The sequence below is a fragment of the Hypanus sabinus genome, chromosome 1, assembly GCF_030144855.1.
Source record: "Hypanus sabinus isolate sHypSab1 chromosome 1, sHypSab1.hap1, whole genome shotgun sequence".
Classification (NCBI taxonomy): Eukaryota; Metazoa; Chordata; class Chondrichthyes; order Myliobatiformes; family Dasyatidae; genus Hypanus; species Hypanus sabinus.
Window position 1 is genome coordinate 21,465,627 of NC_082706.1, and position 22,618 is coordinate 21,488,244.

General features: G+C 44.0%; 1 protein-coding gene and 1 long non-coding RNA gene across 6 annotated transcripts in view; one reads left to right on the forward strand and one right to left on the reverse strand.

Moving 5' to 3' along the window:
• Positions 1–2,632: 2,632 nt before the first annotated feature.
• LOC132391459 (uncharacterized) lies at positions 2,633–14,802 on the reverse strand. The gene is made up of 4 exons (XR_009511227.1): positions 14,685–14,802; positions 8,385–8,658; positions 6,759–6,917; positions 2,633–3,032 (listed from the first exon to the last, which is right to left on the reverse strand). It is a non-coding gene; the product is annotated as an uncharacterized LOC132391459 (long non-coding RNA).
• Positions 14,803–17,479: 2,677 nt separating this feature from the next.
• LOC132391773 (AP2-associated protein kinase 1-like) overlaps positions 17,480–22,618 on the forward strand; it is a 125,391-nt gene continuing 120,252 nt past the window's right edge. For all 5 annotated transcript variants that reach the window (XM_059965379.1, XM_059965387.1, XM_059965396.1 and 2 more), the window contains exon 1: positions 17,480–17,849. In XM_059965379.1, the coding sequence (XP_059821362.1) occupies positions 17,690–17,849 (160 nt within the window). In that variant the 5' untranslated portion in view covers positions 17,480–17,689. The remainder of the gene's footprint in view (positions 17,850–22,618) is intronic.

Genomic DNA, 22,618 nt, shown 5'->3' on the forward strand with positions numbered 1-22,618 from the left:
AAGCATCCCGGCCCCTAATGTTGACTGTTTACCCTTCCATGTTTTGATCAGATGGAAATATTAGGTCATATTTATATTTTTGCTATCCCTATGAGCACACAGGATGAACAGGACAATACCATCAAAACTGTCGCTCTGAAAAAGATGAGTGGTTACGTTAGCGGGGGGAAATGAAGTCAAAACAACTTTGGTTTTGTATTGTAAGAAGCAAAGCAGTTATGTCAAGTTTTTTTTTTGTTCCAGTTTCTTTACATTTATGACCCAGGGTTTGAAAGCAACTTGACTCACAGAGGTTCTGAATCACTTTTAATGAAAGTATGTACTGTATGAGTAGATTATACATATAGTTAAGTTGCTAGTAGTCAAATTGCATAGGTAGGGTGTTAGCAATTATATACTGTATAAAGATCTGAGGCTTGTTTGGCAGTTACGTTTGATGTAACTCATCCACAATGAGGTTGAAGCATTTCTTGGTACCAATTTTAAAAAAGCATATTTTGTCCACTCCTATTTAACCCAGACACATAGAGAACTGAGAATATGAGTAGGGACTGAGTCTCATTTAAATTCACTGGGTAATATGTTCATTGAGACAGAGTGGGAGCGAGGTCAAGGCAAGCTCCAGAAGTTGGAGTGCAGTGGAGATGTTGGAACCTTGGAGACGAAGTTGGAGCAAGTGGAGTGGAGAAAAGTTGAAGCAGTGTTGTTTCGGAGCCTGTCCACCTAAAGTGCGAGTGAGGTTTGAAGCACCGTGCTGATTTGGAAAGGTCAAGTACGAGAGGGAGCGGCTCAGAGAGTATCACTGGGGTGGTGCCTGGGTCCGGGGATGGGGGACGACCTGGTGCTTGAACAATTTAAACACCAGGCCAGTTGAGCTGAAAAGGCAGGATGTCGGGTCTGGCTGGCTCTGCTCCACAATGTTTTACTCCGCTGTCCTCAGCGCCGAGGCTGAGGCTGTGAAACTGCTCCGGCTGCTACGCGCTTTGTGTCTGCGAGCTTCGCGGTGATTTGCCCTGCTCTATGATGAACAGAGACCAAGGCTATGGGCCTACACTGGCTGCTCCAGGGATCCTATGGACTCAATTTGGTTTGGAATGCTGTTGCTTGCTTTTATTGTTTGCAATTTGTGCTTCTCCCTCTCTTTCTCAGGACATTGGATGTTGGTCTTTTTAAAATTGGGTTCTTTTGGGTTTCTTGTTTGGTGGCTGCCTGCAAGCAGATGAATCTCAAGGTTGTATAATGTATAGATAACTGATAATAAATATACTTTGAACTTTAAAGGTCTGTGAGATCTGACAATTCCCTTTTAACATACATGGGTATCAACAGTCATGATGGCAGCAGACTGAGCCTTCATTGTCACTTTCTGGCTTGCTGCTGGAATAGAAGTTGCAAACGTTGTGCATCAATGGCTTTCTATGGAAGAGTGCCAGTGGTCTTGCCTCCACTTAATACTAAAAAATGATGAGGTCCAAACTTTGCACGAAGTCACATGTAGTATTGATGCTGAACTCCTCTATAATCCTTGACAATGAACAAGGTTTTCTAATGTAGCAATATTTTCCTTGTGAATACCCAAACAGCATTCACCTTCTAGCGGCCTCAGCATTGTCCTCATCTGTGTGCAGTCAACTGGGCTAGCGATGTAGCAACTAGGCTACCACCACCCTACCACCTCACCCTGGCCAAATGCACTGGCAGCCTCTCTTATAACTTTTACACAGTACAAAAAGTGTAATTATCTGGAAAAAAAAACTCAACCAAAATTTTAAAGTCTGGAAATGGTTAGCTTTCACCTTTGGATGTGAGTTTAATCGAGAAATCAATATTCATGCCACCAAGTTGGAGGGTGCTGAGACAGAATATAAGGTGCTGCTTCTCCAGCCTAAGTTGTGCCCCATGGCAGTAGATGCAGACATGGTCAAACAGATCAGAATGGGAAGATGAATTGAAATGGGGGACCACCAGGAGATATCACACTGTCAGTTTTTCTCTTGAAAGTTCAGAAACTCAGTTCTTGTTGCCTCACTATAGGAAGGATGTGGAAGCCATAGAAAGGGTACAGAGGGGATTTACAAGGATGTTGCCTGGATAGGGGAGCATGCCTTATGAGAATAGGTTGAGTGAACTTGGTCTTTTTCCCTTGGATCGTCGAAGGATGAGAGGTGACCTGATAGAGGTGTATAAGATGATGAGAGGCATTGATCATGTGGATAGTCAGAGGCTTTTTCCCGGGGTTGAAATGACTAGCATGACAGGGCACAGTTTTAAGGTGCTTGGAAGTAGGTACAGAGGAGATATCAGGGGTAATATTTTTTTACACAGAGTGTGGTGAATGCGTGGAATGGGCTGCTGGCGATGGTGGCAGAGACTGATACAATAGGGTCTTTTAAGAGACTCCTGGACAGATACATGGAGCTCAGAAAATAGAGGTCTGCTGGTAACCCTAGGTAATTTCTAAGGTAAGGACATGTTCGGCACTGCTTTGGGGGCTGAAGGGCCTGTATTGTACTGTAGGTTTTCTATGTTTCTATAAATTTATGAGCAAAGTATGCAAATGTCACCACATGCATATTTTGAGATTCATTTTCTTGTGGAAATTCACAGCAGATACAAAGAAATACAAAAGAATCAATGAAAAACTATACAGAAACAAAGATAGACAAACAACCAATGTGCAGAAGACAAACCATGCAAATACAAATCTAATAATAACAATGAATAGATAAGTCATACATAATATTGAGAAAATGAGTTGTAGAATCCTTGAAAGTTAGTCCATAGGTTGTGGCATCAGTTCAATGAATGAAGTTATCCAAGCTGATTCGGGAGTCTGATGGCAATAGTTCCTGAACATGACTGTGTGGGACCAAAGGCTCCTACAGCCCCTTCCTGATGGCAGCAGCAAGACAGAGTATGGCCTGAATGGTGGGGGTCCTTGATGATGGATGTTGCTTTCTTGTGGCGGCACACCTTGTAGATGTACTTAGTAGTGGGGAGGGCTATTCCCTTTATTTCATCAGGTTGCAGATCTTCATGAATAGAAAGAAGAATATACAAGGAATATATGAATATTTGCATTTATGGCATTTGCATTATGAACCTATATTAGGTGGATTACATATGAGAATACTATCACCTTTGAATATCTCTTGCCTATCCTGAGTTCATCATGGTTGAGCGGGTTATGGGGAATCCACTGGTATATGGGTTGGGGCACGTGCTGGTGAGCAGAGGAAGTTTCAGCTCCCCCTCTGTCCCTTTTCTCTCTCCTCCTGATGTATCCAATTCCTTTTACACCCATCCCATCCACATTCACCCCCATATTTTTCTCCCTCTATACTCAATCCATCTGCTCATCACCTACAGTCTTCCCATAGAATAACTCCTATAGTTCTCATCCCTCCTCCGTTACTGGTTCCATGTCTCTCCTTCCTTTCCCATCAGATTCCATGATCAGCAGCCCTTTATTGCATCCACCTGGCAGTGTCTAACCTGTTTTCACTCCTCATTCCTCCATCTGCTTATCACTCCTTTTCACCTGAATCCTCTTGCTCCATCCTTTGCCTCACCTACTTCTATCACCCCTCTGTCTTACAGCTAAAGGGTCGCAACCCGAAACATTGACTGTCCATTTCTCCCCAGGAATGCTTCCTGACCTGCTGACTTCCTCTAGTGGTTTGATTTTTGGCTCCCACTAAATCTAGTGATCTTTCCGAAGGATTTTTTTTTTGGGCCCTTTCAAGGCTGAGAAGGAAAATGTATTACTCTCAAAATCAGAACTTCAATGTTCTGTAATAAGTTTCAAAGCTTAATGATTTTGTTATAGCTACAATTATTACTTTGCTACCAATTAAAATTTGTTTAGCAATTATAATTCTAAGATTGAATTTCAACATAATATTCAGCCATCTGAATTCAAGGAAGGTATGAATGAAATAAAATTGATTGTTAATAAAATATCTGAAATGGCTCTCCAGTTATAACAAGTGATAACCATGAAATACTCCTGGGAGCTATACAGCCAAGTGAAACCAGACTCTCATCATAAAAGCTATCAGAGAGTCTTGAAGTCCAGGCAAAGCTACCAGGAGTGAAAAAAAATAAAAGATGAAAGGAACCAGGCACAGATGAGAAGGGAGATGTTCATTCATTCGTTATGCCATGTTTCATGACATGGGCATTCATGGTCTTTCCACCACCACGATTGTTCCTGGCAAATTTTCCTAAAGAAGTGGTTTGCCGTTGCCTTCTTCTGGGCAGTGCCTTTACAAGATGGGAGACCCCAGCCAATATCAATACTCTTCAGAGATTGCCTGCCTGGTGTCTGTAGTTGCATAACCAGGACTTGTGATATGCACCAGCTGCACATACCACCAATCCACCACTGGCTCCCATAGTTTCAGGTGACCCTGATCAAGGGGCTAAGCAGGTGCTACACCTTGCCTAAGGGTGACCCGCAGGCTAGCGGAGGGAAGGAGCATCTTACACCCCCTTCGGTAGAGACGTATCTCCATCCCGCCACCCAAGAAGAGAGATGAGGGGCTAAAACAAAACTTTTCATCCAGAAAGCTCGACTATCAATGATGAGTACAGAAAGGAAATTAAGAACCTAGTGGCATGGTGCGAAGACAATAACCTATCCCCCAACATCAGCAAGACGAAGGAATTGGTTGTTGACTTCAGATGGAGTAGTGGACCGCACAACCCCATCTACTTCGGTGGTGTGCAGGTGGAACAGGACAAGAGCTTTAAGTTCCTTGGGGTGAATATCACAAATGGCCTGACTTGGTCTATCCAAGCAGAGTCCACTGCCAAGAAGTCCAACCAGCACCTTTACTTCCTGAGAAAGCTTAAGAAATTTGGCCTGTCCCCTAAAACCCTCACTAATTTTTATATGTGCACCATAGAAAGCATTCTTCTAGGATGCATCACAACCTGGTATGGAAGTTGTCCTGTCCAAGACCGGAAGAAGCTGCAGAAGATCGTGAACATAGCCCAGCACATCACACAAACCAATCTTCCGTCCTTGGACCCACTTTACACCGCATGCTGTCGGAGCAGTGCTGCCAGGATAATCAAGGACACGACCCACCCAGCCAACACACTTTTTGTCTCACTTCCCTCTGGGAGAAGGTTCAGGAGCTTGAAGACTTGTACAGCCAGATTTGGGAACAGCTTCTTTCCAACTGTGATAAGACTGCTGAATGGATCCTGACCCAGATCTGGGCTGTACCTTCCAAATATCCAGACCTGACTTGCACTACCTTACTTTCCCTTTTCTATTTTTTAATTATGATTTATAATTTAAATTTTTATTACATTTACTTTGATTTGTACTTCAGGGAGCGCGAAGCACAGAATCAAATATCGCTGTGACGATTGTACACTCTAGTATCAATTGTTTGGTGACAATAAAAGTAAAGTATCTATTCCTCTCCATTGATACTGTCCGACTTGCTGAGCGCTTCCAGCATTTTGTGCGCATTGCTTTGTTTTTCCAACATCTGTAGACTTTCTCGTGTTCATCCAGAATAAGCAGGAATTCACCGCCTGAAAAGGTGGAGAAGTAGCAAAATCATCACATTTAAGATACACGTAGCAGAGCTTTGGCTCCAAGTGTAGTCATAGCCAAAGGGTGGTAGTGGGGACGAGCTCTCACTGCTAAACAAATGCTCTTCATGGTGTGCATCTCAGACTGCCTCTGACAACCAAGTCCAGCTCCTAGCCTTCACATGTGGCACAGTTCTTATGCCTGGCAGAGCTGTTCTCACTAACAGGAGAAGGGGCAAAGGCGGACCAATGGTGCCTTAAAACCAGTTGCTCCGGGCAGATGGGGCTCGTTAACCACGGACGGTAGCTCATCTAGGAGAGGGAAAACTCCACTTCCAAATCCCCTCTGTGTTGCGGCTATACCCGCTCATGGGAAAGGCTTCGGGAGTAAACCCGGAGGAAAAGTCTGGAGTCGGAGTCCCGAAGGCGGCTGACTGCTGTACCCAGCACCGGCACGGCAACTCCTGCGATGCTGCTGGCACCAAACTGTACCGACCTCCGTCGTTCCTTTGGACCCGTCATCAGCATGGAGGGGGGGGGGTCCCACTGCATGGGCAACAGACGGATCTCCATATCAACTCTGCCCTGGTTTGTGCCCTGGAGAGGCCACTCCCAGTGACTACCAGAGGCGCAGTACCCATGGTTGACCACGACCGACGGAGGCCACACAAAGAAGAGCTTTGAGCTCCATTAACTGAGGAGGGAAGGATTAGGCTGGGGAGTTTTCTCTCGATAAGCGCATACCCAATGGATTAGATGACTGTTTCACATTTGAAGTGCTCTTTGATTCCAAGACCAATCATTAGTTAACATGGTTGAAGTATCAAGCAGAAAATATTAAAATACTGCAGACGCAGGAGATGTGCAGTTAAAACAGAAGTTGCTGAAGGTACTCAGAAAGTTAGGCAGCATTTTCAGAGGGAGAAACAGGGCAAACAATTGGGAGCCAAGCAGGTTTTGAGGTGCAGAGCAAAGCAAGAGTAAGAGAGAAAAGGAGTAATCAAAAGAGGTTTGTGACAATGTGGAAAGGAGAAAGATTGAGCAATAATGTGGAAAAAAAGGAAGGAATGGGATGGTGAAGCATATTCATTTTTCTTTACTTTTATTTTTTATTTTAGTGATACAGTGTGTAATAGGGCCATCTATCCCACCCCAGCAACCCCTAATAAACCCGATTAACTCTAACCTACTCGGGGACAACTTACCTACCGCACACGTCTTTGGACAGTGGGACGAAATCGGAACTCCCGGGGAAAACCCATGCATTTCACGGGGAGGACGTACAGGCATTCCTTACGGCGACAGAATTGGATTCAAAACTCTGGAACGCCCCGAGCTGAAACAGCATTGAGCCAATTGCTCTGCTAGAAGATAGAAAAGCATTAACCATGTTAACTAAATCCAGGGTGCTAGAAATATTTATTAACAAACCCATAATCAAACAGAAAAATACCATTAAACCGAATAAGTCCAATTCGACCTTCAGTCGAACAATCCCATTGGTCCTATTCCTTATTTCTCTATAGCCCTGCTATAATTTTGATTCTATTACCACTTTAAGAGGGAATTAACAGTAGATAATTAATCTAGCAAAATGTTAATGGAAGGAAGCACAGAGAGAGCATGCAAACTCCACATAGGCAGTGATCAAGCTCCAGATGAAATATGGATCCCAGGAAATTGAAGCAGGAGTATTAATTGCTGTACCATTGCTCTGTCCACCATTGTTAAGTTCAATACTTGAGCCTTGTTGGAAATGGACATTTTAGTTTTCAAGCTTACTCTGATATGGTAGAAGAACTGTCAGAGCCCAAAAAACAAAATGATCAAAAAAGGAGTGGAATAGCAAATTAAAGCTAAAGGAGGGTCAGGAGCTAAATGTGGACCAAATGAGATGTTGCACAAAATGGTCACCAAATCTACATTTAATTTCTTGCTAGTCTATTTTTGGACAATGGGGACATGATTCCTTCCATGCTTCTCTGAAAGTGGAATAAGCTGTCAGCACAAGTGGGACACGGAAGCGCGATTTCAGCATTTATGAGAAATTTAGAGAGGTACATGGATGGTAGGGACATGGATGTCTATAGTCCTGGTACAGGGTGATGGGAGTAAGCAATTTAAATCATCCAGCATGGACTAGATGGGTCAAAAGGCCAGTTTCTGTTCTGTACTTTTCTCTTACTCTAAATCTGTGCAGTCATTATGGAGTTGTAACTCAGTGAGACATATCCTAAGGAGCAGATAAAGGAAGTATATCCATGCAATTGTATTCTTTCATTCTGAGTGCAATGTATGCAAGCAGGAAAATTCAAAAATAATAAAAAACTACAGAGGCTGAAAATCTATAATAAACACAGAAAATGCTGGAAACAGCAGGTCAGTTGGCATCTGTAGAAATAGAGATAGAATTAATTTTTCAGTGGTTCAATTTAGTATCAGAGAATGTATACAGTATACAAACTGACATTCTAACTCTTCACAGACGTCCATGAAACAGAAAGAAAAAACCCCAAAGAATGACAGAAAATGTTAGAACACCAAATCTCCCCCTCCCCTCCCTCCATTTGCTCCAGCAAAAACATCAGCCCCCACTAGCCACCATGCAAGCAATAGCAAAGCCCCCAAGACCATGATCTCGAGTCAAAGACTTCTGTCCATCCCAACACTTTGACACCTCAGACAGGCTCTCTCTCACTGGCGAGGGAGAGGGAGGAATCGCTCCTGCCACAGTGAAAGGGGCGACCAACCCCTCACTGTTTCGATGTTGCAACCTGCCACATTGCTTGTCCAAGCCCCCCAACTCAAAAGACCAACAGACTATCATTCACCATCACGAGAGGGAGAGAAATCACTCCAGTTCGAGGGACTCCGACGGCTGCGCCTGCTGTCTCAATCTCCCGCCACACTACAGTTGGCAACATCGGCGAGGAATCGGGTCGTCCATGGGGCTGCACTCTGAAGGCGCCTGTCCTCTAAGCCTCTCCTGGAGATCCCAAAATGCCAGGCCCCTCAGCGAGTTCTGAGAGCATGATCTTAATGCCCATAAGGAATGTAATTCATGTGCAGCTGTAGATCATGAGACACCAACAAGACTCTAGCCACCTTGATAAGGAAAAAGAGACATGAGAAGAGGAGATTTCTGTTGTGTGGAAGAAGTTGCCCAGGTCCACAAAACCCCGGCGCCATCTTTAGCTCTTCCCACATCAGTTCTGAGACTCTGTCAGAGGAGCAATTTTCAGTTGTACTTCATTTCACTCTCTCTTAATTCCACCCAATGTTCTACTGGATTTCCGCACCCAAAAGAGGGACATTTTTCTATGATTGTACCAAGTCATTAATCTGTCCTATAGACATCCATAATCTAATTCCCTTCCTCAGGGGAGCAGCTCACCCAACAAATAAGCTCATTTAAAATAAGGAAGATCAAACTGCCGTATGGTTTATATTCTTCTGTCATTGCAAATATATCCTCTTCAATAGTTTTCCTACCTTCACTGAATAAGTTAGCATTTTTACATTTATAGCTTCTGATGTTGTTTTTAGAAGCTATTTCTAGCCAGAGCTTCTATTTTCACAGCTGCTGGTTTTCCGTTCAGCATCAAAAATGTTATCACTTTCACCCCGAGAAGAAAAGCTTCATCACAACACTCTGGCTAGCTGATTCGTGCTCCGCAAACTGGCCATATTTTCATGAACAGAGCATTCCATTTATAAAAATTGGTCCCTGCTTTGACAACCTCATCCTAACACTTACTCCATGTAAGGCTTTGATATACCAAGTAAATAAGGTTCTTGCACTTATGGGGTATAATAATATTGGACTCCAACAATATCAGATCAATCTAAGTGTTCAAAAGGTCCGTCTTGGTCAAGGGGCTGGGTTGGTAGGATGGGGCAGGTGAAGTGGATAGATACACCAAGACAGGAGTTGTCATGAGCCCTAATGGCCTCTGTAGCATGCCATAGAAAGCTGAGCTTCTAGATTTCTTGAGCACTGATTGTAATCTTAGTAGAGTCATTAAGCCCTGGTTATTTCTGTTTAATCTTGTCAAGTTAATTGTGACTAACATGGGGTTTCCACACCCTATGATTATTTAAAGCGGACTCTCATTTAGCGATTTACAGAATCCTTGTGCGTGTAGAATGATTTGTCTTGCGGTGTTGCTCTGCCATGCCTCTAGTGCTCTGTTAGTATCCGTATGTATAACTTCTTGTTTCCATCTCTACATGGGGGTCCGCTGTTCTTCCACACCTGGGTCCAGCCATTGCCAGAGCTCCACAAGGACAGAGTCTGCCGTTCCTTGACACCTGGGCTCAGCCGTTGCCAGCACTCACCGTGACAGAGTCTGCTACTCCTCCGCACCTGGGTCCAGCTGTTGCCAGCACACCTGCAAAGAAAACCGGGTTTCCTTACAGATGAGGGAGAAAGGCTGATCATTCTTCCTTCAGGAGGGTAGGAGTAGCAAGAGGAACTAGACAGAGGATGGCAGTCTTAAAGGAGAGGTAGCTTTTCAATTGAGTTGAAGTGCAATCGCTCGATTCAAGTATGATGTTCTAAGAACAGGCAGTCACTACATGGTCCTTGACAGATCCATGTCAGGGTCTAGGGGCATGGAATGCAAGATGACTAGGAATCCTTCACTGCCGCCGCCTTCCCCTGTCTTCACTGCCACTAACGTGACGGTCCTCAGAGAAGATAGTGTATTTTAACAAGACTATATGAAAAAAAGAATTGTAATGTGCCAAAGAAAACTATTGGAGTGTGTGTAGCCTTCTGGTTAAGATCTCTTCCGAAAACCATCCTTCAATCTCAGGGGACCAGTTTTTCTATGCTGCATTGATTTTTTTCAGCATCGTGTCAATGATTGCTTACAGATCTGTGTCGAGATATGCTACAATCCACTGGATACAAATCACTCTCATTAAAATCTGCTAACCTCTTCCAGAAATATGCTGTAGGCGTGTATTCAGTCTCAACAACACTACTCTGTTCTTAAAATAGTATTTCAGCAGTGTAATTTTACTGTTGAAATCCCTTGAAAGTCTGTTAGCTGAAATAAACGGAGTCAGATTCTCCATGTGCAGAATGAAAGAGGCTGAATGGAGATATGGAGGCTATGTCAGGTGGCAATAAGTATATGTTATTTTTATTACTGTTGTATACTTTGGACAGAGAAAAAAGTCTTCAAAATCATAATCTGAATCAGAAACAGTTTTATTATCTTATATATGACAAACAAGCTGGATGAACTCAGCAGGTCGGGCAGCATCCGTTGAAATGAGCAGTCAACGTTTCGGGCCGAGATGAACGTCAGGTCCTGACGAAGGGTCTTGGCCCAAAACGTTGACTGCTCATTTCAAACGGATGCTGCCCGACCTGCTGAGTTCATCCAGCTTGTTTGTACATGTTGATTTGACCACACATCTGCAGTGTACTTTATGTTTATTATCACTGACATATGCCATGAAATGTGTTGTTTTGCAACAGCAATACAGTGCAATGCAAAAAACACCTACAAGTTACAATAAGGATATATAAAAAATAAAGAGTGCACAACAAGAGTAAAATAGTACTGTAGTGTTCATGGGTTCATGGGCTGTTAAGAAATCTGATGGCAGAAGGGAAGAAGCTATTCCTAAATACAAGAAAATCTGCAGATGCTGGAAATCCAAAGTAACACACACACAAAATGTTGGAGGAACTCAGCAGGCCAGGCAGCATCCATATAAAAGAGGAAACAGTGGACGTTTCGGGCCAAGATCCTTCTTCAGGACTGAGAGGGACAAGGAAGGATGCCGGATTAAAAAGGTGGGACGAGGGGGATGGAGGCTAGCTGGAAGGTGATAGCTGAATCCATGTGGGTGGAAAAGGTCAAGGGCTGTGGACTATAGGAGAAAGAGAAAGAAGAGGGGACTGAGGTTGAAGTAATAGCCATCAGGTTGGAAGGTGTTCCTCAGGTGCTGAGCATGTGTCTTCAGGCTCCTTTACCTCCTACTGAGAAGATAGTGAGCTTTGAAATTCTCTCAGGCTGTCTCTTGATATGGATCTTTGCTACTAATTTGCTAGTCATCTGCACCAGGATCACCTTTGGTGACAAGAAATCAAAAAATTTTAAGGCACCTGTGAAGCATGCCCGAGTCCAGAACACAAGGGCATAGTCTCAGAATGAGAAATCGGTCATTCAGAACAGAGATTTTAAAAACTTATCTCACATACCGATGAATCTTTGGACTTTTTCTTTAACTTCATAATGTCATGAAGGTTCAATCACTGATGGCATTCAAAACAGACTTGTGTTGCTGGTTACATCATTAAAGGAAGCAAAGGTGTTAGAGCACAAGAACATAAGACATAGGAGGAAAATTAGCCATTTGGCCCATTGAGTCTGCTCCATCATTCAATCATAGCCAATCCTTTTTCTCGCTCCTCAGCCCTACTACCCGGCCTTCTCCCTGTAACCTTTGATGCCAATCACAAACCTATCAAGCTCTGCCTTAAATACACCCAGCGACCCGGCCTCCACAGCTTCCTCGGGTAACAAATTCACCATCCTGTGGCTAAAGAAGATTTTCCTTTTCTCTGTTTTAAATGGATGCCCCTCTAACATAAGGCTGTACCCTCTTGTCCTAGACTCCCCCAATATGGGGAACATCCTTTGCGCATCTACTCTGCCTAAGCCTTTCAAAATTCGAAAGGTTTCAATGAGATCCCCCCTCATTTTTCTAAATTCCAGTGAATACAGAGCTATCAGTCCTTCTTCATGTAACACTTGCATTCTTGGAATCATATTTATGAACTTCCTCTGAACCCTCTCCAATCCCAGCACATCTTTTCTTGGATGAGGAGCCAAAAACAGTACACAATACTCAAAGTGAGGCCTCACCAGTACCTTATAAAGCCTCAGCATCACACCCCTGCACTTGTACTCTGAACCTCTTGAAATGAATGCTAACACTGCATTTGCCTTCCTCACCACCGACTCTACCTGCAAGTTAACCTTCAGGGTGCTCTGCACAAGGACTCCTAAGTCCCTTTGCATCTCAGATTTTTGGATTTTCTCCTCGTTTAGAAAATAGCATGCATATTTATTTCTATTACCAGGGGGTATAAACATGCATTTTCCAGCATTGTATTGTTGGAGCTGTCTAGTAGGTATCCGCTAAATGTAACCTGGGAAGAAACACTGCAACCATCTCTCTTATCCATGCTCCTCATGTTGTTATACGTCTCTATAGGGTCACCCATCACTCTACTTTACTCCAAGGGAAACAGTCTCAGTCTATCAGTCAGAATCAGGTTTAATGACACTGGCATGTGTCATGAAATTTGTTGTTATGCAGCAAGTACATTGTAATACATAATAATAAAAATGATATTACAGTAAGTAGTATATATACATTCTTACTGTACTTTATTAATTTTATTCTGTATTTCAAGATATATGCACAAATATTTAGAGAATTAAATAAGTGGTGCAAAAAGAGAAAAAAAATCACGAGGTAGTGTTCATCAGTTCAATGTTCAGTCAGAAACCAGACGGCAGAGGGTAAGAAGCCATTCTTGAATCGTTGAGTGTGTGCCTTCAGATTTCTGTACCTGCTCCCTGTTGGTAGCAATGAGAATAGGGCATGTCCTGGGTGATAGGGATATTTAACAATGGATGCTGCCTTTTTGAGGCATCGTTCCTTGAAGATGTCCTGAATGCTGAGAAGGCTAGCACCCATGATGGAGCTGAATGAGTTTACAAATGTCTGTAGCTCCTTTTCGCAGAGTGCAGGAGCCCCCCTTCTACCCATACCAGACAATGATGTAGCCAGTTAGAATGCTCTCCAGAGTACATCTGTAGAAATTTGGAAGTGTCTTTGGTGACATAGTAAATTCTTCAAACTTCTAATGAAGTATAGCTGCTGTTGTGCCTTCTTTGTAACTGCATCGATATGTTGGGCACAGGATAGATCCTCAGAGAATAAGTCCTTCAGTCCCACTGAAACCTTGGGAGTCTTTCCTGCACCCTTTCAAATTTAATCACATCCTTCCTATAGTTAGGTGACCGGGTTAGCACACAATACTTCAGGTGCCATCTCTTCAAAATGTTGAACAAGTATATCATGACAACCCAGCTCTTGTACTTAATGAGGCATGTCATACGAATTGTTCAGCATCCTGACCAAGTGTATGTCTATTTTTGGGTAAGTATGTGCTAGCATCCCTAGCTCTCCAGGGCCCTGTCTTTTACCATGCAGTTTAACTTTACAAAATACAGCACTTAACATTTGTCCGAGTTAAATTTTGTCATTCCCTTGCTCACTTTCCTAATTGATCTAGATTCTGTTGTCATTTACAATAACTTTGAAAAAGGATCCAGTACTTTCCTGGCGTAAGAAGAGTCTATTCACCTCCAAATACCTTCTTCACTGTCCACTACACCACTAAATCTGGTGTCTGCCACAAACTTACTAACCAACACTCTATTAAATGCAGTGAGAGCAACACTGGAAAATAATGGAAACACACAGCATCAATGGGGGACCTTTTCAAATCAAACATTCAACATTATTTATTGTCATTCTTCAGTTTACAAGTACCCTCTGCCAAACAATTCCTAAACAGACATTGAACCCATGAACCCTACTTCACTTTTTAAAACATGTATTACTTCTGTTTCTGCACTATTTTAATCTATTTAATATACATATGTAAAATCTGAAATTGATTTACTTTTTTTTTCTTTTGATATTATCATGTATTGCACTGTACTGCTGCTGCTAAGGTAACAAATTTCATGACATATCCCAGTGATAATAAACATGATTCAATTCAATTCAAAGGAGGAAAAAAATTATTGTTACTCCGATCTGATGATGCTGCAGTATTCTGACCTCTGGTGGCCCCTATGACCACACAGGTTTTCCTCAGCTGACTTTTCAGTTCGTTGGCTTCACTATAAGTGGCATGGAAAGGCGATTGATCAATGAAGTGTACCTGTGCATGCATGAGAGAATACAAGGTTGCTCTATGAGAAAGTCTAGCCTCAATGGGCCAAATGGCCTCATTTCACTTCACAAGAAACATGAGATTCCCCCTTAGCACTTCAACCAAATCAGAAATAAAAGATGACTTGCTTCACCTCAAATTAACGTTGACTTTGTGGCAGCAACGTAGTTGGCAGAAGGCAGAAAGATCAAAGTATCTCCTCCACCTTCCCTTTCTCCTGTGGTCTTCTCTCCTCTCCCATCAGATCCTTTCTTCTCCAGTTCTTGATCTTTCCCACCTGCCTGGCTTCACCTATCCCCTTCCAGCTAGTCTCTTTCCTCTCCCACCTTTTCATTCAGGCATCTCCTCCCCTTTCTTCTTAGTCCTGAAAAGAATGGTCTTGACCTGAAACATTGACTGTTTACGCTTTTCCACAGCTGCTGCCTGACCTGCCAAGTTCCTCCAGCATTTTGTGTGTGTTGCAGTGGAAGTGAGACACCTTGTAGTCCCGGGTCACTGGAATAAATGGAGATGGTCTACAATGCAGTTATCCAAATTGAATTGGGTTTCACCAAAGCACAGAAGGCCACATTGTGAATACACCTTAATTAGGGAAATCAGTTCTGGCTTCGTTTCAGCCTGAAGAAGAAGCGGAAATAGAGCAGGTGTTCCACCTTCCACACCTGTAGGGGAAAGAACTGTGCAAAGAATACTGATTGATAGCAATGGAAGAGTAGGGCAAGGATTCCTAGAAAGAAGAACATAAGATATAGACGTAGGCCATTCAGCCCATCGAGTCTGCTACACCATTCAATTATGGACTGATCCAATTCTTCCAGTCATCCCCAGTCCCCTTTCTTCACCCCATACCCTTCGATTCAAGAACCTATCTATCTCTGCCTTAAAAACACCCAATGACTTGGTCTCCACAGCTATTCGTGGCAACAAATTCCGCAGATTTACCACCCTCTGACTAAAGTGATTTCTCCACATCTCTGTTCTAAATGGACATCCTTCAATCCTTAAGTTGTTCCGTCCTGTCCTAGAATCCACTACCATGGGAAATAACTTCGCCATATCTAATCTGTTCAGGCATTTTAACGTTTGGAATGTTTCTATGAGATCCCCCTCATTCTCCTGAACTCCAGGGAATATAGCCCAAGAGCTGCCACACGTTCCTCATACGGTAACCTTTTCATTCCTGGAATCATTCTTGTGAATCTTCTCTGATCCCTCTCCAATTTCAGTACATCCTTTCTACAATAAAGAGGCGAAAACTGCACACAATACTCCGTGTGGTCTCACAAGTGCCTTATAGAGCCTCAATATCACATCCCTGCTCTTATATTCTATACCTCTAGAAATGAATGCCAACATTGCATTCGCCTTCTTCACAACCGACTCAACCTGGAGGTTAACCTTTAGGGTATCTTGCACAAGGACTCCCAAGTCCCTTTGCATTTCTGCATTTTGAATTCTCTTCTCATCTAAATAATAGTCTGCCCGTTTATTTCTTCCACCAAAGTGCAGGACCATGCACTTTCCTATATTGTATTTCAGTTGCCACATTTTTGCCAGTTTCCCTAAACTATCTAAGTGTCTCTGCAGGCTCCCTGTTTCCTCAACACTACCTGCTCCTCCACCCATCTTTGTATCATCATAAAATTTAGCCACAAATCCATTAATACTGTGGTCAAAATCATTGACATACATCATAAAAAGCAGTGGTCCAAACACCGACCCCTGTGGAACTTCACTGGTAACTGGCAGCCAGCAAGAATCGGATCCCTTTATTCCCACTCTGTTTTCTGTCTACCAGCCAATACTCATCCCATGCTAGTAACTTCCCTGTAATTCCATGTCAAAGACCAAGACCTTGTCAAAGGCCTTCTGAAAATCTAAGTACACCAGGTCTACTGTATTTTCTTTGTCTACCCTGATGGGACAGGGAAGGAGATGAAAATGCTGGTTACAGAAGTTATGGAGCTTATGACCCATCAGTTGGGCATGGAGACTTGAAGCATGGAATGTGAAGGCAAGAGGAACAGTATCAAAATCAAGATGAAATTCGAATCATATGCAGAAGTACTTACATGTATACAATGAAAAACCCTCCTTACAGCAGCACCACATACACGTAGCATCATATAAGTAACTTTCACAAGAAAACAGTTAGATTATACCGTTTTTAGAAGAAAGAACACTATTAGAAAAGACATCGATGTTTGACTGCGACGAGGACGAGGAGGGGGACGAGAGCAGAAATGCAGGGAATAGAAGAGACACAACTGACAGCCCTGTCAACTGTAGTACAATATAGAGTAAAAGGACATTATCTCAGACCCGCTGATGTCTGCTACACTGAAAGCGCAACGCAAACTCCTTGCACACCACACTGTAGTAACATGGTTACACCACCTGGCACCACTCTTGTCCCTTTGTATCAAATACACATTGGAATGGACCGCTTGGCCCACTTGCTCCATCGGCAGTCCTAATTTTAGACCAATGAGCCTTGATCAGCACGTCAAAGATTCACTGGTAAAACTTTATAAAAAATACTCCACTGGATGAAGGGAAAGCTCTAAACCTTCTCTGAAGACACACCGCTCAGCCAAAAACTTGCGGTGGCCGTTGGGAAATGAAGTCTTGAGGGCATTTTTTCGAATGCTTTGGTGTCGCTTAGACTGCTGGGAATTGTGGTCCAATAATGACTGGTGACGTTCATTTCTACCACAGCAAGGTGAGGGAAAACTACATTATCCAAGATGCATGAGTTCGTGATTTTTTCAGGAGATCCACTTCTAATTATATTAGCAATTGCTTCGAAACGCGAAAATGTATAAAATTTGTGAGCTTTTTTCTGTTTGAGACTTAAAAATCTGACGCCAACTAAACTGACATTGACGGCGGGTTACTTCCGGTACGCTGCATATCCGGGTCGCGGCGCGCTGATGCCCTGCTCTTTGGGTCCTGTCAGCGCTGCTGTTATTTATTTAATGTCGGGATTAACGGCGCGCAGCCCGGCCTGGTCCGCAACTCAGCCCCGGAGCGAGGTCGCTTCTCTCCCCGCCCCGGCTGGGCCCGGTTAGGCGGTGATCGGGGACGATTTTTATTTCATTCATCGGTTAATATTGTTGAGGGGGAGGGGTCGTGGGAATGAAGAAATTCTTCGACTCGCGGCGGGAGGCGGCGGGCTCCGGTTCGGGAGGCGGCGGCAGCGGCGGGGGCGGCGGCTCCTGTCCCGGCAGCGGCTTCATCGGCCGCGTCTTCAGCGTGGGCCGGCAGCAGGTCACGGTGGAAGAGGTGGTGGCTGAAGGTGAGGCGGGGGTTGGGGCGGTGGTGTGTAGGGGAGAAGCGGGCGGACTTTACATCGTTAGCACTGAGCCCCGAGTTCTTGATGCAGTGAGAAACTCTGTGTCTGAGTCCGAGCCGATGGTTCAGTGAGGCTGCCGGATCGTTCCTCCACCGTCACTGACGGTTCATGTCCTCTCCTCACCCCCGTCACTGACAGATCACCCCCATCACCTACAGATCATCCCCGTCACTGACAGATCATCCCCATCACTGACAGATCATCCCCATCACTGACAGATCGTCCCCTCCCCTCACCCCCATCACTGACAGATCATCCCCATCACTGACAGATCATCCCCATCACTGACAGATCACCCCCATCACTGACAGATCATCCCCATCACTGACAGATCATCCCCATCACTGACAGATCACCCCCATCACTGACAAATCATCCCCTCTCCTCACCCCCATCACCTACAGATCATCCCCGTCACTGACAGATCATCCCCATCACTGACAGATCATCCCCGTCACTGACAGATCATCCCCATCACTGACAGATCGTCCCCTCCCCTCACCCCCATCACTGACAGATCATCCCCGTCACTGACAGATCATCCCCTCTCACCCCCATCACTGACAGATCACCCCCATCACTGACAGATCGTCCCCTCTCCTCACCCCCATCACTGACAGATCATCCCCTCTCCTCACCCCCATCACCTACAGATCATCCCCGTCACTGACAAATCATCCCCTCTCCTCACCCCCATCACCTACAGATCATCCCCGTCACTGACAGATCATCCCCATCACTGACAGATCGTCCCCTCCCCTCACCCCCATCACTGACAGATCATCCCCGTCACTGACAGATCACCCCCATCACTGACAAATCATCCCCTCTCCTCACCCCCATCACTGACAGATCACCCCCATCACTGACAGATCGTCCCCTCTCCTCACCCCCATCACTGACAGATCATCCCCGTCACTGACAGATCATCCCCTCTCCTCACCCCCATCACTGACAGATCATCCCCTCTCCTCACCCCATCAGTGACAGATCACCCCCATCACTGATAGATTGTCCCCTCTCCTCATCCCCATCAGTGACAGATCACCCCCATCACTGACAAATCGCCCCTCCCCTCTCCTCAACCCCGACACTACTGACTCTCTCACCCTCAATCATCCCCTTTCGTCTATACCCCAATGTCGAAGATGATCGTCCTTTCCCCAGCTGCCAGTATCACCAGTAGTCCATCCATCTGTCCGCCACCCAGTGTTATTGGCAGGACTCACCCTGTTCTTTATCCATCGATGCTGTTGAGCACCCAACTGCCTAAGAACCCATCATCTGCACTTACAGCATCGGCAGAATCTTCTTTGTTCCAGCCTTGTAGAGTCAATGGCCACCTCTTGTCCTCCCCTTCTCCATTGACCATTAACAGTCTGCTCTTCCCGACAGTAGCACGAGCAGCCTCGCCTCAGCTTTCGTTGTCAGCTCCCACTACTGTTGGAAGGCCCCTGAATCCCCTGTCCCTCGCCCAACCCACATTTCCTAGGATAGCTTGAGCACACATCCCTCCTCTTAACATTATCAACTGAACTGCCCATTCCCCTCACCTCTCAAAGGCCAGGGACCAATGACCCTGTCTCAGGCGTTATGCCCTCCAGATTATCTGGCTTAGCCAACTGCCAACCAGCCCCTTCCCATGCCCCAAAACACCTGCAATCTACCACTCATACTGATAAACCTTACCGTATCTCCAGTGCCCCTCAGCCGCACCAGCACTGCATGGCATGTTGCAGTGGTCCCTGGCAATACTCCAGCACCATATTCAAGGGCGCATAAATTCAAATAATTGACAATGCTGTCAGCAGAGTCTGTCGTGCTGTAGCTGATTATCCTAAGTCTAGTCTAGTGGAGTGGAGTACCAGTTTAAATATCGCAGATCCTGTGATGTAAGAGCCAGAATCCGGGCCAATCTGTAGCTGTACACCTGCTGGGAGTTGACTTGTAGCTGCCATCAGTTTTATGGCATGGACCTCGACCATTCTCAGAGGAGTCCTTGGACCCGCAGGTTGCGAGCCCCCGAGTGATGACTAAGCAAGCCTATAGGGATAGACATAAAATCAGAATCGGGTTTAGCATCGCGGGCAGATGTCGTGAAATGTGTTAACTTTACAGCAGCAGTACAATGCTGTACGCGATGCCATAGAAAGAACTGAATTACAGTAAATACGTATACATTTTAAGTAGTTAAATAACTAGTGCAAAAACAGGGAAAAAAAGTAGTGAGGTAGTGTTCATGGGTTCATTATCTATTCAGAAATTGGATGGCAGAGGTGAAGAAGCTGTTCCTGAACCATTGAGTGTGTGTCTTCAGGCTTCTGTACCTCCTACCTGATGGTAGCAATGAGAATAAGGCACATATTGGGTGGTGGGGGTCTTTAATGATGGACGCCACCTTTTTGAGGCACTGCTCCTTGGAGATGCTAGCCTTCTGGTGACAAACCAATTTTGTGAATGAGCCTTTGAAAAAATTACCAAACTGAGGCAATTCCATTGAAGTATCTGAAGAAGCCAGCACATCACCTGCCTTAGCGTTGTTACTACAGATCCACTATTACTACTGATCCAGCTGCCCTTTGGATTGTTACTGAGTGTCAGCAAACTAAGTAATACGGGCAAAGTCAGAACTGTGACTAATACTTTTGGAGTCAACAGATCTGCAGCCGTTATTTGCATTTGTGATGCACCTGCAATCATCACATGAGTGTTACTGAGATTGTTGGGTTTATTTCTGGTATCCAGTTATAGCTGCTGTCATGTTATTTAAACTTGTTGGATGTACATTTTTGCTGATGTGTCTTCCAGCACACTCCCATTAGTACTCTGGATCATCAGAACAATCAGAGTAATATTATTGAAAGGTTCAGAAGACCCCAGTACTTTGCCTGAGATTTGCATTCATTATATTCTGATAGATTGTTTGTACTATTGATAGATCTTTGAAAATAATATTGCAAATGAATGATATTGCTGATAGACCTGCGGCAAAATTGAGGGCAAACTTATTGGCAGATTTAAAGCAACACTAGTCGTACATCGGTTAAATCTGCAGGGCATTTTGCAACACTAATGAAATTTCAACATACTTTGTTACATTACTGACAGAAAAACTGTATTTATTGCATTGTATTGTTGAGATTAAATATAATCACTGACAAAACATTAAATTCGCTATTGCTGCTATCTATAGCAGAAAAACATGGCATTTGTTACAGTGCTATTTGAAGCTACATCAAACCTGCAGCCAGGATACAACTGCAGACAAGCCAATGTTGCAATTGTCCTGTATAGAATGTAAGATATAGCGTCAGGGTTGTGGCTGATCTTTCACCCCATTTTCCTGTCTTAGCTCTATATCCCTGAATGCCTGGAAATCTACCGATCACTGTTTGGAATGCAGTTAGTGACTGAATTTTTTTTTTTGGAAAGAATATTCTGAACCCTTATCCCCCTTTTAGTAAAGAGATTTTTCTTCATTTTAGTCCCGAATGTCCTAAATTATTTTGTGACAAGGATCCCCTGGTTTCAGACACCCAACAACAGAAACATTCCTGCCACCTGCCTTGCCAATTTTTGTCTGTTTCAGTAAGGGCACCTCTCATTCTTTCAAACTCCAGGGAGTAGAAACCTGGCTACTCGTATGTGACACCTGTCAGGTCAGAAATCATTCTGGTGAATGTTAATTTTTTTTAATTTGTTGAGATACAGGGTGGAATAGCCGCTTCTGGTTCTCCAGGCCGTACCGCCCAGCAACCACCGATTTAATCATGGGAGAATTTACAATGACCAATTAACCTACCAACTCGTACGCCTTTGGTCTGTGGGAGGAAACCGGAGCACCAGAAGAAAACCCACATAGTCACAAGGAGAACGTACAGGCAGTGGCGGGAATTGAACCCCGGTCTCTTGTACCGTTGTGCTAACCAGTACGCTCATTGCACCCTATAGTAGTTAAATCTTTTTTTATATAAGAAGATCAAAATTGTTGGTGTAGTGCAATTATTACTATTAATGAAATACAGCTCAGTTGTAAAAAATCCACTATTTGCGTTTTTGAATCCATTTAATTTTAATTGTTTGATGTCAAATTTTAGATTGCTCAAGATCCTCAGTGGTGAGCATTGGTAGTGTTTATTGGTGGATTAATCCGGGGGCTTAATATTTTTGACATTTTTCATACCCTGGTAGAAAATAGTAAGAGAAACAAATCCAGTTGATTCATCCTAAAATGTCCTGATTTTCACTCAGAGTGCTGAATTTGGTAGGTATTGAGCATTACAAATAGACCTGGAACAGGAAAACTTTAATTTGTATAGCAACAACCTTTGAAAACATTTTGAAATGCTTCATAGCCCTTTCAGCAGTAAAATGACTGGATTACCTACAGCCTCCTCCTCTTCAGCAGGTCCTCTGGCTTAGCGATTTCTCCATTCCGATGCATTTCTAAAGATCAGTAGGGATGTTGTGCCAATTTCTTAACTCTTGGGGAATTATATCACAGTGACCAACTCATATCTTGGTCCAGCAGTAGGTGAAAGATGATTTGAGGACAGGGTCCGCTGCACAGACACATTCTGACCATGCACGGTTGCAGGAACTTCTATTTACTTAGAGAGACAGACAGCAACAGGCCCTTCCAGTCCAACGAGCCCGTGCCACCGTTGACACCCATGTGATCAATTAACCAACTAACCCGTATGTCCTTGAGT